General features: G+C 37.0%; 1 protein-coding gene across 1 annotated transcript; it reads right to left on the bottom strand.

Moving 5' to 3' along the window:
• Window positions 1-3,347: 3,347 nt before the first annotated feature.
• Window positions 3,348-14,962, bottom strand: TNFSF18 (TNF superfamily member 18). Its single transcript, XM_072830644.1, has 3 exons — window positions 14,773-14,962; window positions 8,751-8,781; window positions 3,348-5,843 (listed from the first exon to the last, which is right to left on the bottom strand). The coding sequence occupies exons 1-3, from the start codon at window positions 14,929-14,931 to the stop codon at window positions 5,497-5,499; spliced, it is 537 nt and encodes a 178-aa protein (XP_072686745.1). The 5' UTR covers window positions 14,932-14,962; the 3' UTR covers window positions 3,348-5,496.
• Between the last annotated feature and the right edge of the window lie 687 nt (window positions 14,963-15,649).

Below are 15,649 nucleotides of genomic sequence, written 5' to 3' on the forward strand. Positions count from 1 at the left end.
GGTCAGATTCTCTTTGAAGGTAAAGACAACATGATTTCCTAACAGATTAAATGTATGAAAGACAGGAGTTCAAGAATGAATTCATGACTCAGAGGTTTTTGCCCTATGCAATACAACTGAAATGGCGGGGGGAAGGCTTCACGAAAAGCTGGTTTGGGGAAACATTTTGGACATGTTGGGTTTGAGATGTCTGTTATACCTCCAATGTGAAACTGTTGGGTAAACAGCTGGATTTACAAGTTTGAAGTAAAGGAGAGCAACTTGGGCAAAAGCTGAATAGGTGAGAAATGACAGCATACAGGCAGATAATGTAGTATTGATTGTAGAAAGGCTCAGATGCCTTAGATTGCCAACGTTCAAATGTGAGAGATGCCATTAGGTTATGAAAAGTGAAGAGCCTGACTTTTTTAAACTTAGAGGAAAGAAGGCCATTTGCTTTTGTGATGAGAGATGAATTATGTTAAATCTCATGGGCTGCACCAGCATTGGTTTTGTTGTTCACTTTGTTTTGCTTTCTTATTTGTTTGTTTAGAAGATTCGACTCTTTTTATATACTTGAGAAATATTTAGCTGAGATTCATTACATGCCATAAAACAGCAATTCTTAAACTGTAGTGTGCATAAGAATAAGCAACTGTCCAGAGGTTATTAAAAGATCCATTTGATCCCTAGTCTTCATTCCTAGAAACACTTATTCAATAGACTTAAATGAAGCCTAGGAGTCACTTTGTTTCTTCCAAGCATCCTTGGTGGATCTGATGTAGAGTCCATAGACTTCACTTTGAAAACCTCTACTATTGATCATTGAATAAATTGTTTGGCCTTAGGATATTATAAAGACAGTTGCTTCTTGGTACATCTGCCCAGCAAAGCTTAAAACAAATGGAATTTTGTCCTGTTTTAGTGCTACAAGATGAGGTAGCTTACTGGCTATCTTCCCTTAGTGCAAGTGAATTTTTAAGGTTCTTTGCCTTATTTACATAAATAATGTTCCTCAGAATGTTTTGATGGGGAAGGAGGAGAGTACTTGAGAACAGTAGACAATGGGATGGGAGATGGCTTTCCCCACTGAACTCCATTATCCAGTGTACATACAATAATGCTAAGTTCTCACCAATGCTCAAGTAAATTTATGATTTACTTATTCACCCAATAGACAAAAAGGACCCTAAGTCAGGCACGGTGTCAGACCCTGGACTCTTAGACATCAGATTCCTCTCAGAGACTAGCCCACTGGATAAGAGATACAACCCATAAGCAAGGAGGAAATGTAAGATGCTCTCTGGGTCTTTCATTCTGCAAAACTTAAACTCACCAGTTCATCCCAGTCCAGCTTGGACTCTGCATACTTGAGGCCCAGGAACATGCTACCCCATAGTGTCCCTGGATAACACCAAAGCTGGGTGGAAACAATCACTCTGGACACTAAAATCAGAGATTCACATTCTGATTATGCAGTTGAAGCAAAGAAGAAGTTGGTTTAATCTAATGATTCTGTTCATTGAATTTTCATGTTCCTATTCCCAAACACTTCCCGAGTTCTTTGAAGCAGATCCTGTATATACCCTCCAGTCTACTTTCCCAGGTAGTATAATGGGATTCATCAATATCGCTGTGTTCTTGGAGTGAGAGCTCAACTAAGCTGCTTTGAACTCCTTAAACTAGTTAGCTGCTAACAGAATCCAGTACATTCAAATAAAACAAATGGGGAAGTATGCATTTTACTATCTAGAGCATTCATTGTGGATCTAGAATCTACTTAGAGCTCAGTATCAGGGGAAAGTTGCTTTTTCTTGATAAAACAATGTGTGTTAAAACATTTTTTTAATGGAAGAAACAACTCTATTTCCTTCCTTCATGCTTCTCTAATTTTCCTTGATTTTCAAGAAATTAAAAGCAATGTTTTAGGTTCATTTGTAATTATGTTCTTAAGTCAAACTTTCTGAACAATACTTTTCCTTTCCCTCTGCCTTTGTATTAAGACTTCATTTTACTGCTCCTTATGATGAGAGTTTGGGGCTTTTTGTATTTCTGTTACCATAGTTCTCTCTGATCCCTTTTTGACATTTAAGAGTATAACTAGGTGTTAAAGTGGGACCCAATGTGATTTTGTTTCAACTCAGTCATAATATGAACAAATTAAGATACCAACCAAAGTGAGAGTAAGACAATTGCCCCCATCAATATGCAGAATTTACAAAAGGAAATGAAGGTAAGCCCTTTCCCCTAATACTCTTTGACACATTAGCTTAAAAAACATAAAATGAGGCCAGAGTGGTAAGAAGGAGAGTTTGTATAACATTTATAAAGAAACAGCTGCAGCCATGCTGTGAGTCCTCAACCACTCAGTTTGCAGGAGGAATGGGGAACAATAAAACTTTTCAACCTTAAGCCTGGTAGAGGACTTCAAGGAAACCCCTAAAAGAGCTTTGAAGTATATTTCTTGTAATTGGGTGATAGAACTAGTACCTGACTCCCACCAGAGAAAGCAAAAGTTGACAGTAAGCTAGAGTTTGACCCCACCCAGCAGATCTGTTGGGAAGAGGAAGGTCAACTCCTTGGTAGTAGATATGGGAGAGTCTTGCTACAATCATACTTTCTGAGTTTGTAGGTGCAAGGCATGTGTAAACGTTTATTGAGGATAGATGTGGGACTCAGAGGAGTCATGACCCCTAAGGTGACTTTGCCAGTGTCACTAGTGATTCCCAAAATAGAGATGCATCCTATCAGATCAAGAAAAGTGTATGTATCAAGGTATCCTTTATAAATTCTACTTGAAAGTAATCCTCAGACTCCTCACCCATAAATTGATCAAGTTTTTGCTTCTCCTTCTCACATAAAAAATTTAAAAAAAAATCCTCTCACACCCACCAATGAAATTGCTTCTTTGAGATCAAACACAAAAAGACAGCAATTTCATCTCCAAGATGAAACAGATACATTTCATTTAAGGAGTTAGTTTGCCCCCATCAAATGCTCAAATGCTTCATTACTTTTTAATTAACTGCCATCTTCAGAGACTTAACCTACAACGATAAGTTTTGATGGGCAAATGAAAAGTAAAAAACAATTAGTATAAGAGGTGTTGGTGATGGCTTTGTTGGTGAGGATGACTGAGGTGGAGTTGAGGAGGTAAGTACAGGTCAGAATGTGAAACTCTCTGACTAACTCATCAGAGATTGGGACAGCTATAATCAAAAAGCTAATTGCATCCAGCTCTCACTTTTGCCTAACACTAGCCTCGTAAGTGTTTCATATGGTCAAGGATCTCTCTGATGCACCTTGAAGTTCTCAACATCACTGACTAAACTGATAACCCACAGATAAGCCAGCTACAGTCCACTTACCAATATACATTTATTATAGGTTTCAATTATTCAAAGAAAAAAGAAAACAGAGTATACATGAAACCAAAGGCTGAAATTACAGCATCAGGAAAATTTAAAGGTCATCTTGTTGTTAGCCATCGCTCTGGCTGCAGCTGCTGAGGATCACTCTTGCTCTGAGAAATCATGATGACGTTGGACTTTTGCTGGGAGTATTACAATTTCCCTTTCTCCCTTGCCTGCCTTGACTGTCCCAGGAATGAGGTGGGAGCAGAGAGGAGTCATTACGAAGGAGAGTTTTATAAACAGTGGTGTGATGGTGAACAGGCTTTCCGAAAGGAAAATCCCTAATTTGCTGTGTTGTCAATTCCTATGACATAAATTGTCCTCTCATGGCCAACTTCAAGGATGACTATAAATAATAACCAGATTGCAAAATTTTGAAAATTTAACAATCAGCTGTCATGAGCTAACTGCTTGCTCACTCCAGCACTTCAGCACACTCTTGTTTATAACTCAACAACAATCAGTAACAAGTTTCTATAAATACATGTTATATAACTTTAATTTCCTGAGAAGATATGCAAATGCAAGACAAAGAAGATATCCAGGTCTTTGGCCAGTACAGTTACTTAGCAGATTTTTTTTTTTAACAAAGCCTAATAAATATCTTGGCCTCAGGCTTAGTCTGCTCCCCAACAATTTTTATTGCATATAATACAAATAGTTTTAAATTAGCTTTATATGTAATACTATTAGTTAACATAATGCAGCTTTTTACAAATATCCATAAATATTTTGAATTGGGTTATCATGTAATCATATTACATACCTTTCAACAAGAAAGCTAATTAATTTAACAGAGTCTAAAGCTTTAGCAGACTATCATTGAATTGAAGGCTATTCATTATTTTTAGAAGTTAACACATTTGACCAAGACAAGTTCTTTAAAGTAAGGAAGTGGATTTGGTTGGAGTAAGCCCTAAGCAATACCCTTGTGCTCCCTGTTTCAAGCAGGGAAGGGAAAAGTAGTTTGCTAAGAAAGGAGAGATCAGTTGTAGTTTTATTCTACCCACCTTGGGCTGAAAGAGAATGTATCTCCTAATAATTAAATCTACTAAACTTTAATAAGTTTTAAAGTCGATACTAACCCTAAAGCTGAGATAGTATGATACACTGGGGAAACCAACCGGCCCCATGAATCATTAGTTCTATGGATTGAAGCAAGTTACCTATGTTCTAGATGCCTTCTTATTTTCATTGTTTAAATTGTGCCAAAAACACCTGCCCCATTCACTTTATAGAGTTGCCCTATGATATATGAAAGCACTTTGCAAACTGTGGAGAGCCAGCTAAAAATATGAAATTATTACATGACAATATATTTTTTGATGATGCCAATTTTTGCGGTTTAATTTTTATGATTACTAATGATTACTCTTTATTTACTACTGACAACATTTAGACATACATAAACAACAACTTCTCATGGGCCCTACATGAAGGAGGGCCCTTTGACTAACTGGTTTTATTAAGCATTCTGTATCCTGAATGTGATGAAATCAAGGGAAATTCCTAAGTAAAGTGCATTCCGTTCTATGCTGTCCCAATAGTTCTCTAACTTTAGAGAACATGTCTGTCTTCTTAATATTACCACATCTAAAGTGGGGTGTTGTTGGCATATCTGTGGCCACCCTCCCAGTCTGGTCACTTTTAATAGGTGGGCCTCAAAAAACATGAGTACAGGAAGAATAAAGTGATACAGACCAAGAATATAAGAACAAACCCAGGCTACTCCCTGAATCTTTTTTTTTTTTTTTTTTTTGCATACCAGGTAAGTCTCCCAGGGCAATAAGACAATTTTTCCACCCAAGCATTCAAGAAGTAGACAAAGACTCTTCGAGAAGCTTCTGTCCCTGAGCTACCCACAGTCATTTATCATGGGTTAGTAAAGCATCTTTGCTGACCCAATGTCAGGGGTAAGCGAGTATCTCTGGGCTGCCTTTTGAGTCTTTTTCAGATAAGCTTGAGAGATGCAAAGTCACATGCAAAGGGATTCCATTTGTGTTGATTTGTGTACTCAAACTGTGGGTGTTGAAAATCTGCCTCCTCCAACACACTCACCAGCATCTCTGCATGTGCTAAAGATGATGCAAAGGCCAAATCAAATCTAGGAGATAAATTGGGGATTTGCCAGCAATAAAATCCCCCAGTATGTAGTATTTTTTAGAACCTGATGTTCAGCATTGAATATCAAGTCTAGTATATCTCCAGCATGTAATTCATAAGTCCCTCCTACATTTTGAATTTTAGAGTTGTTTGTTAGAGCTTGTATGATGTCTTCATTTTTATATAGCCGCACCTCAAAAGGAGCTGGTTCCTTGTAGGCTGTATTGGGAGCCACTTGGCCATAAATTAGATATAAACCATTCTGAAGTATCTCCAGTTTCTCATCAGCTGTCTTATTCACACAAGGAAGCTTAGGATATGTTATTTGCCATTTTGAAGGTAATGGTCCTGTAAAAAATTTATAAAGGAGGGGAAAAAAAAAGGAAAGCATAGTTATTTATTTCCTTCCTTTCCTGATTATAGTTCTTCCTTACTTCCAAGTTGTTTCTTAGTCTATATAGTTCTCTCCAACCAAAATTTTAGTATTTTGTTTTAGAGAAACTTGTTGTAGAGAAATCTCTTGATTGGGGAATTCTAAAGAAATGGACTTAGGATAGAAAAATGGGTTGTTAAGTTTTAGGTGGCATTTCATCTCTTGTCAATTAACATTTGTGAAGGGAAATAAAGAAGGAGGAAGGGAAAGAGGAATCACAAGCCAGGATTGTGATAACCAAACGTGGCAGTCCATGCATATTCATCCTTTTCTATGTAAGTACTATTTACTGTGTATCATTTTATTAGTGAGACCTTTCTCATCAATCTACATAAAATAGTGGTCTCCTGCCACTCTCTCCCTTTATCCCGCTTTAGTTTTCCTTATAGAAAGTGTGTCGCCATCTAGCATATTATAAATTATATATTATAAATCATATATAAATTATAAACAAAAAATTGTTTATTTTTTATATTATACCCACTTGAATATAACATCTTTGAGGACAAGTGCTTCACTATTTTGTTCATTGCTATATCTTTAGCACCTAAAAGAGTTCCCGGAACCTAGTGTGTCCTCAATAAATATTTCTTGATTGAATGATACATCCATGTTCCTGAATTTGGTGCATTGTGTCTAAATTATGGCTCTTCTTTTTAGTTTATGGGTATATACCCAAGATCTAATTGGGATATCATTATCCAACTCTTCAAAAGTAACTACTAGTAAATTCATGAGTTTATAAATGGAAATTATTTGAATTTGACTGTTTAAAGTATTCCTAGTTTAATACTGTCACAGAGGATGGGAAAAGAATCAAGACTCGATCATTTATTTCATAGGTATATGTGGAATGTACATATCTTCCTAATGTTAATTGTTTTTGCATAGTAGTGTGATTTCAGAGCCCAAGGCGGTGTATTGATCCTTCAAAATACTTATTTGGCCTGTTCTCTAATTCTCTGTAATTTTTTCTTAGGAAGGCAAAGTCTGATAACTACAAAGAAACCTTGATAAGAAAGCAACCCAGAAGGGATCACATGTTGATGTAAATTCTTATTTATATATAAATGATTGATTATAAAGCTCTGAGGGTAGATCCTAAAGGAGAATGAAGGAGAGATCATTAGAGCAAGAAGCAAAGTCTCTCTGTATCTCCAATGAACCCAAAGCCCAGTGAATTTCTTCCTGCTTTACATATAATATGCAGTAGATAATTGGCAAGTCACCAGGAAAAAGTGTCACTGGTTCTCTTATTCTGTAATAAGGACCACTTAAAGACTTGAAGCCACTCAGCAACACTTGAGGTTCTCAACATTTTATCACCTCAAGAAGGAATTTCAAACATATCATGATTTCCACTCCATTCACTAGGAAAACAAAAACAAATTACAAAGGCAGAGACAAGATTCCTCAAAAAGAGATTCCTTAATCCCAAAGCCAGGGAAGTGTGGCAATTCGAACTATATAGGAAAACAGGAGTTGCAGTTAACTTTAGAAATGTTCTGCTCCCCACTGAAAATGTGTGTGTGTGTGTGTGTGTGTGTGTGTGTGTGTGTGTGGCCTGAAACACATAAACAATCCAAATGTATTTATTTTCAATTTTGTATGTATTCTAAGAAATACCCTAAGGCCCGGTGTGACTGGAAACTTTAATGGTTTTCTTAGCAAGTACCGGGTCACTTTAAGGGAAAGTGGCTAGAAACTGAGAGGACAGGAGAGCACAAAGGAAATAGCCATTTCCTTGGCTTTCATTCCTTTTCTATACATTTGTAAACAAAAATGCACAGAGCCAGCAGGGGGTTAGGACAGGTGTTACTTCTTGAGGCTGGTGTTTTGCAATCTGTGTGTGTTCTGGGAATGAGTCCCTATTGCATGGTTTTCACTTTTCTTCCGTATACACAAAGATATGTGGGAAAAAAAACAAAGCCTTGGATTCTTTCACCCTTGGTGGGACTCTTCCTTTCCACTCTCCCCAGTTCCTTGGCCTCCTGCTTCTGAGACTCCATCACACCCTCCACTCCACCAAGTAAGCTGAACAATCTGTGTATTTAGCAAACATAAATGCCCCACAACTTTATCCTAATCTCTATTTGGCTTTCTTAACCTCGAGACAGAGGGACTTTTTACCCTTTTAGTTTAATTTTTCTGCCTATGTGGAAAAACAAAAACAAAAACAAAAACAAAAACACACACAAAAAACACCACGTGCTGTACTGAGCATCAGCAATATGTGAAATGTGAGAACTTTGAGTTGTAGAAATTTGTAACTTGTGCTTATTAAAAAGCAAAATTAAAGGTGGATTCCTGGATTTCAGGTCCTGGCCCTGTAAGAGTGATGTGTATTCCGGCCCAGAGAAATGACCTTGAATGTAAGCTTTATCATTTATGAGAGAGACACAGGCTGAGGGAGAAGCAGGCCCCATGCAGGGAGCCCGACGTGGGACTCGATCCCGGGACTCCAGGATCCAAGGGAAGTTTTCTAGAGCCCGGAGGAGCCCGGTGAGGGGGGCGCGGGATGCTGAGGATTCCCCGGGGCCCACACCCAGTCGTCTCCATCTGCTCATCCGCCTCCTGAGGGTGATCCCCGGGTACCTGGAGGCGTCCAATAAAAGAAATCGTTGGGAAAAAAAAAAAAAAAAAACCAACTTGGACTTGTCTGTTTGGCTTACCTCTGATGTCTCAGCTGCTAGAAAACTGCTTGACACAAGATAAACAGTTATAAATAGTGGTTTAAAAATGACTAAAGTAGGATATGGGCTTCCTTCTTGTATCAAATGCTAAGAAAAGTAAAAAGGAGGTATGAAAGATAGGTTACTCACCAAACTTAGCTACACAGGGCTCACTGGCAGTCTGTAGAGGAAGAAAAAGAGGAATTGGTCAGGAGAATGACAGTGTCACAGACTTCTTGGTTGATTTATTTAGAGCTTCAGATCCTGAAGCAAACTTCTTTTCCCTAGTCATATTAAAAAATTCTTCCCTCCACCTTGTCTCACCTGTCTCAGCTTTCCATTGCAGACGGCTGGTTCTGTCCTTTCCCTTTTATTACCTAACTGCCCTTTTGAGTCTTCTAGACAAAAGTTAAGTTCTCCTCCCATCCACCTAACCTCTACCCACAGGGCAACTATTTTATCTTGAATTCTCTTCCTCTTGGGCTATAGAAATTATCTATATGTAGTAGTCTCTATGCCCAATCAGTACACAAGGTGATCCACTGGCATGTGAAAAGAAAATAATAGAATGTCTAGTTACGTTTATTTTTATTTTTAATAATATTAAATCAAACTATAGAAATACTCACCATGAAGACTGGTAAAGCTGCCCTCATTTAATATGCAGACAATCACACCACTTACAATAAGTGAGATACTGTGAGGAGACTAGTTTCAAAGTATCGTAACATACCACAGTTTACTTGCTACAAGAAGCCATCAGTGCGGCTAATTCTATAAATACTGGTATTTAAACGCCAAAGGCTTTAAAATAGCAGTAAAATAAGATATTATCACAAAATATTTTTTGTACCATGTATAGTTCTTTGGTTTCCCTGCAGCAAAGTGCTTAGGAGACTTTTTGAACTTAAAGATATTGCACATTTTTTATGGAATTTCTTTGGCTGCTATGGTAGGAATAAAGCAAACAGAGCCCATGGCAAAAGCAGTGAGACCAGCCAAAAATTCACTATAATCATCTAGCCAAGAAAGCATGATGCCTCTGACCAAGGTGCTGGCTATCCTGACATGGATATGTGATGAGAAAATGAGAAGAAAAAGATGACTTAAAGATGTTGGGCATCAGTAATTGAAAAGATGAAGTTGTTAATCACTGCAATGAACAAGATTCAAGAGGAGTAAATTGAGAGGAAAGAGTGATGAATTCACTTTTGGACATATCAAGTTTGTGATGCTTATTACATATCTAGGTAGGAGTGTCAGCTAGGCAGTCAGACCTACGAGGATGGAATGTAAGGAATTCTGATGGTATAAAATTTGGAGTCTTAAGCTGTTGTGTGACATTGTAAGACATGAGATCATGTGAGATTGTTCTGGCAGTGAGTATAGATAGAGAGGAGCATTGGAACACTGCAATGTTTGGAGGTCAGGGAATGAGGAAGAAACACCAAAGGAGATTAAGAATGAAAGGCCAGTGAGTCAGAAGGGAAACCTGGGGAGTGTGATGTTGGAAACCCAGAGAAGAAAGTATTGCAAGAAGTGGTCAGCTGTATCAAATGCTGCTGAGTCAAGCGAGAAGAGGACAGGGAATTAACTGATGGATTTAACAATACAGTCGTCACTGGGGTTCTTGGCGAAAGCAATTTCTGGGATGTGATGAGGACAGAAGCTTAATAATTAGAATGTCTATAAAGTTAAATGAGAAAAGGGAAATTGGGGGAATTTTGCTGTAAAGTAAAATAGAAAAATTAATTGGAGTCTCGACGGGGATAGGCGGTCAAAGAAATTTTTGTTGTGGTGGTTTCGTTTTAACATGAGAGAACTGACAACATGGTTATCTGTTGCCATTTGATGACAATGTTCCAGTAAAGGGGGCAGGGGAGGATAGAATTTAAGAGCTGGGGATAATTGTTGGAGCAATGTCCTTGAGTAGGTAAGAGGGGATAGAATCTGGTTCACAGGTGGCCTTACATAGGTACGTGAATAATTCACGCACAGTGACAAAAGGGAAACATAGTCTATGTGAACAAACTTGCAGGTAAGTGGTAGATATGCTAGGGAGTTTTGTTACTTCTTTCTTGCCTACTTCTATTTTCTCATAGAAATTGAAGGCAAGGCTTTCGGGTAAGAAAAAGAATGGGGAAAAGTTATTGCATGTTTAAATAGAAGTTAAAGGAATAAAATAGTCAAGTAGAGGAGAATGGAGACATATAGGTTATGACAGTCAAAACCATGAATCAAAGTAAATTAACTTCGAATATAGCCTTCAAATTATTGTATCACAAAGTGTTAAACTAAGATTAAGAATATAAAAGAAACACTTTTGTCAAATTACTGAAATTTTATTTTGATTAGCTTAGAAATGTTTATATCATATTAACATATAGAATATAATATTCTGGTAAAAGAAAAACAGTCTTGCACTGTGAATAAACTAGAGCAAGCATGTTATTTAGTTTATCCTTATAAGTTTCCATTTTGTGTATCTTTTTATTATATATAGTATTAGTACTTCTATGTAACATAATAAATTACCATACATGTTGTTATTGTACTAAAAATATTTTATTGATAAAGAGGTGCAATAAAAAAGCTTGGATTCCTACAGTTGTTTTTGCTCTTGCGATTATTTCATCCTCCTTTTGGGATTTCTTAAAAGAAATGCTGAAATTCAATTTAGTTTGATCCATGATAGTCATGTGGTAGGGATTTCCTTATCTTCAATTTTCTTGTTTATAAAATGGAGGACAAAATAGCATCTAGCTCACTGAAGGTATTTATGGGTTTAAATGTAATAATTGTTAAGGAGGACTTTTCTCAGACAGATCTGGTCCTGCTAATTAAATATTACCTGTTTCAATAATGATGCTGATTTTGATGAAGAACTGAAAAAAAACATGAATCACCTGTATTCCCAACTAGCATTGTCAGCAAGAAAAAATACAATTTATAGTCCTTACCTCTTAAGCAGTTTATAGTCTTTCTAGAAAGATGATTACACACATGAGGCAATTGGGTAACAATCTAAATATAAATGAGTGCCAAAATATGTGGCACTGATAGGATCTGTGGTGTCTACTATCATTCATAAAGAGTGTAGGGAAAAACCTAAGGCCACAGACAAATTAGTTGCCAGAGACAGAAATCCCGAATGCTGTACTTGGACTGCTTTAATGTCTATTTCTGAGCTATGTCAGAAACCACCACTAACATTTTCTATTGCCACAAATCAAAATCTATCTAATCACAAAAATCATCTATTTGGCAACAAGGGATTCTCTTTAGCTGAGGAAATGAAATAGATGAGCAAGGAATATCCATTTTGTTAAAAATCTTTTTAAATTGATCTGCACTATGATGTCAATAATAATGATGTAAATATTAATCACTACAATTTATTCAGAGCCTACTATGGGTCAGGTACTATACTGTCTCATTAATCCTTATTGCAGGTCTATGGGATAAGAACTAGCATGCTCATTTGCAGATGAGGAAGTGTGTCTGAGAGGGATTAAGTAATTAGTCCAAGGTCATATAGCTGATAAGAGGCCATGCTGAAATCCAAACAGTCTGTCTGATTCAAAAGTCTCACCCCCACTACTCTGTGGGGGCAGTTTCTATTTATAATTCTGTTGATGTTTGGAAGGGGTAAATATCCATTTATAAAGAAGCATATGGGACTTCCCATTTAATTTAATTCATTTTTGCTTTAGAAGGAGCAATTGCTCTTGTAACCCCATTATGATTTAAGCCCAGATTTAAATGTCTGGGTTCAAATGGCCAAAACAATCATTCTTTCTCCAAACTAATCCTAATATAGATCATCATTTGGAAATAGACTCTCTTCTGCTTTTAAGAACAAGCACAACTTCCCCTTTAGGAAGCATCTTTCATTTCATTGAAGCAGGAGTCTCTTCTGAACATTTGGTTTTTGGGTTTGGCATTTTTTTAAAGATAACTTCTATGAGGTTATTTTCACTGAGGGGTAGACCAAACTTCTTGGGTTCATAGTCAATACTTTCAGTTGTTCAACTGAAACAATCCAACATCAAAACAATCCCTTTGAAAGATGGGGTGAGAGGGGAGAAAAAAATGTTCTCCCAAGGAAATTTCTGTTGGTCTAGAAGGACTAATCTTCCTATCTAACACTTTTTGAATTAGTGCCTAGAGAAGTTGGAAAGTGGGATTTTGTATATAAAAACTAAAGTGGAGACCAAATAAAATCTCCAAGGTTTATGCATATTGTAAGAAGGTGGAAGTGGCCACCTCATAATGACTCAACATCCGCTAGCCACTCAGTCCTCCTTTCCTAAGATACTTTTTTTGTGACCATTAAGGAAAAGGAAGTTTAGGCAAGTGGAAAGTGAGTTAATATTGTATCATCAGCTAGGCCATTGGCTTGTGCTATAGGAAATAAGCCTTTATGTCATCCAATCAGGACAATATCCTGAAAACCTTTTAAATTTCCCCAAACTTGAAATAAACTTGGCTATTTCTGTAGAGGCGGAAGTTTTCATTGAGAAGATGCATGTTGTCTAGGAGAGAGAATCAGAGCTCAAACACATGGGATTGGTCAAGTTCAATTCTTGAAAGAGGTGTCCTAGATGCCTCTGGCATTATTAGACATCCCAATAACTACTGTATTCCTTTGAGAAGAACATTTCCTGTCTGTTTTATGCATTGATACCCCAGTTTATGCAGAAATGGATAACAGGTATAACATATCCTACATTCTTCAGGGAAATCTGGCTAAACCTTGAAGGGGCTTTTAGAGGGATTAAGTATTTCCAAAGTAAGCTATTGCTATTCTCACCCTTCCTCTTCAGAAATCAAAACACTCAGAATTCCTGACAATTCTTTTCTTTCTTCTCAAAGGTTCACTGTTCCAGAAAGTTCAGACTTCTGTTTGATAGATACATTCCTGGAGAGAATGGGGGTATGATTAGAAATGCTTCTGTTGCATATCCTAGTGTACAGTTAGGGAATACAGATTAATAGGTGACTGTATAAAAATTTGGCCAAAGCTGCACTTGCCCTAAGTTGACATCAGCAAGTACAAGGTACTTCTTTTTGCATCTTTTCTCATTTACTTTTAAATATCTTAATTAGTAGAGACATGTCATTGAAACCCTCACTGGCCAATCACCTTAGAAAAGTGTTTCCCCAGGTGCTAATTTCATATCATAGCCCTTTCTTAGACAGGCATATACTACCTTATTCTCTCTAAGGCTCAGAATCTCCAAATGTACCCAGAAATAGACTAAAATCTTAAATTAAATAAGGCATTTCTTCTTTTATTTTTGATCAGTATTATGTAGTCAACCGTCAGAAAAACTTCAGCAAAAACCTAAATATCTCCATTTCCTTTACTAGATCCACAACTTGGATTGGAGCTCAATGGGAAATTCCTGATAAGCATCAGGGGCTTCCCAAATAGTAATGTGCTTCCTCCTTCCTCCATGAAGCCTTCCCTGATCACCCTAGTCCAAAGTGATTGTCCCCTATTTTGAATTCCTAAAGTATCTATGTTCTATACTATCCTTAGATAAATTATTAATCACTGTATTTTATACCTAGAAGGGGCACTGTAATAAACAAATCCATTCTCCTACCACCATTTTTCAGATGAAGAAATTGAGAACTAGAAAGATTAAATGTCTTTCTTAAATTCATACAGCTAGGGTAACCTAGAACCAGAATCCAGATCTTACTCCTAGTTCAGTGCCAATTCCTTCCACAAAAATGCACTAACCACCTGTTGCCTACCTTATTCTTTCTTCCATTATCTTCTTAAATCTTTTCCCTCAATAAGATGATAGCTTGCATCCCATTCTTTGAAGGCAAACATATGTTTTATACCTTTATTCCACCAAGAGGGTTTAGCAGAGTTCCAGAAAGGGAGAAAATATTCCAAGGCATCTGTCAATTGATTTAATTAAGTGATTCTATCTAGCCCAGTTATGCATCTAACACTTGGCATTTTCTAATACCTTTTATTTCAAAATATTTAGATAAGCCTAAAAAGCCATATGCCACAACAAAATTGAAATTCTTTTTGCATTATCTGTACCCACACATCTCTTCCAATTAGCTCTAACAGTACTGAGTGACAATGATAATAACTAGACTTACAAAAGAAAAACAGCAATTATAGGTACTGTTGTCTCCTTACCTTGAATGGAAGAAAAGTAAGAATTAATGTGCTGAAGGAGCAAATCAACAGCAAAGTAACTGTTGTTGAGTAGAGCAACCATTGCTTCCAGGATAGTCTGTGTGTCCCTTGAGGACTTGAATGGCTTAAAGACATATCTTCCATGTGGCTCAAACTCATTCTCTGCAGGAATACAAGCTCTGGAAGGCAGAAATTCACAAGTGATGGGCCAATGATGCAACTAGTCAGTTTTGTGGTATGGTAATTGGCAGTGGGTGTAATAGGCGGGGTTTTCCTTCTGATTCTGTGTGTTGGAAAACGATACTTTTGGGCTAAGTGATGACTCTTATTTGGCACAAGACCAAATGCACTGAAAGGAACAGAAGGCTAGAAGCCAACACAAGGAACATTCAGAGGAAAAACGTTCTTTTCTGAAGCACAAGGAAGTATAGTACTGTGCAGCATTACAAATTATTTTCGGATAAGAAAATTATTTTTATAAGGAGAAATAAAGCTCAAGACTAAGCTCTATCATGCTCTAGGTATCATGTATGTGTAAGGCAGGGGTTGAGGAGCTTGGGAGTCTCGGGCGCATGGTTTGGAAAAAGAAAGCTTCATCAAATTTCTAGGATACAAAATGTTCATTCTGAAACAGTCTATAGAAAACAGTTGTATTACTAGAATTTCATTTGAAAAAAATATAAATACAATAAGATATTCTCTCATATCTCATTATTTTAAAACCTTGAAAATTCAATGGTGGCATCAAATAAAATTATCATACAAAAGGATATTTTCCTACACCCTGTGATGAGCTTATACTCTACTCCAAAATACCTGAGTTTCTTTCTGGCACTCAAACTGCTGATTTACTACAAAATTGAGGAAGTCTCTGCTT

Source organism: Canis lupus, chromosome 6 (assembly GCF_048164855.1).
Source record: "Canis lupus baileyi chromosome 6, mCanLup2.hap1, whole genome shotgun sequence".
Lineage (NCBI taxonomy): Eukaryota > Metazoa > Chordata > Mammalia > Carnivora > Canidae > Canis > Canis lupus.

Coding starts and splice junctions, on each gene's coding strand:
- TNFSF18 (XM_072830644.1), bottom strand. CDS start 14,931: ATGAGTTTGAGCCACATGGAAGATATGTCTTTAAGCCATTCAAGTCCT. Junction 8,782..14,772: donor TTACTTTTCTTCCATTCAAG/GTAAGGAGACAA, acceptor CTTCCTCTACAG/ACTGCCAGTGAGCCCTGTGT. Junction 5,844..8,750: donor GCCCTGTGTAGCTAAGTTTG/GTGAGTAACCTA, acceptor AATTTTTTACAG/GACCATTACCTTCAAAATGG.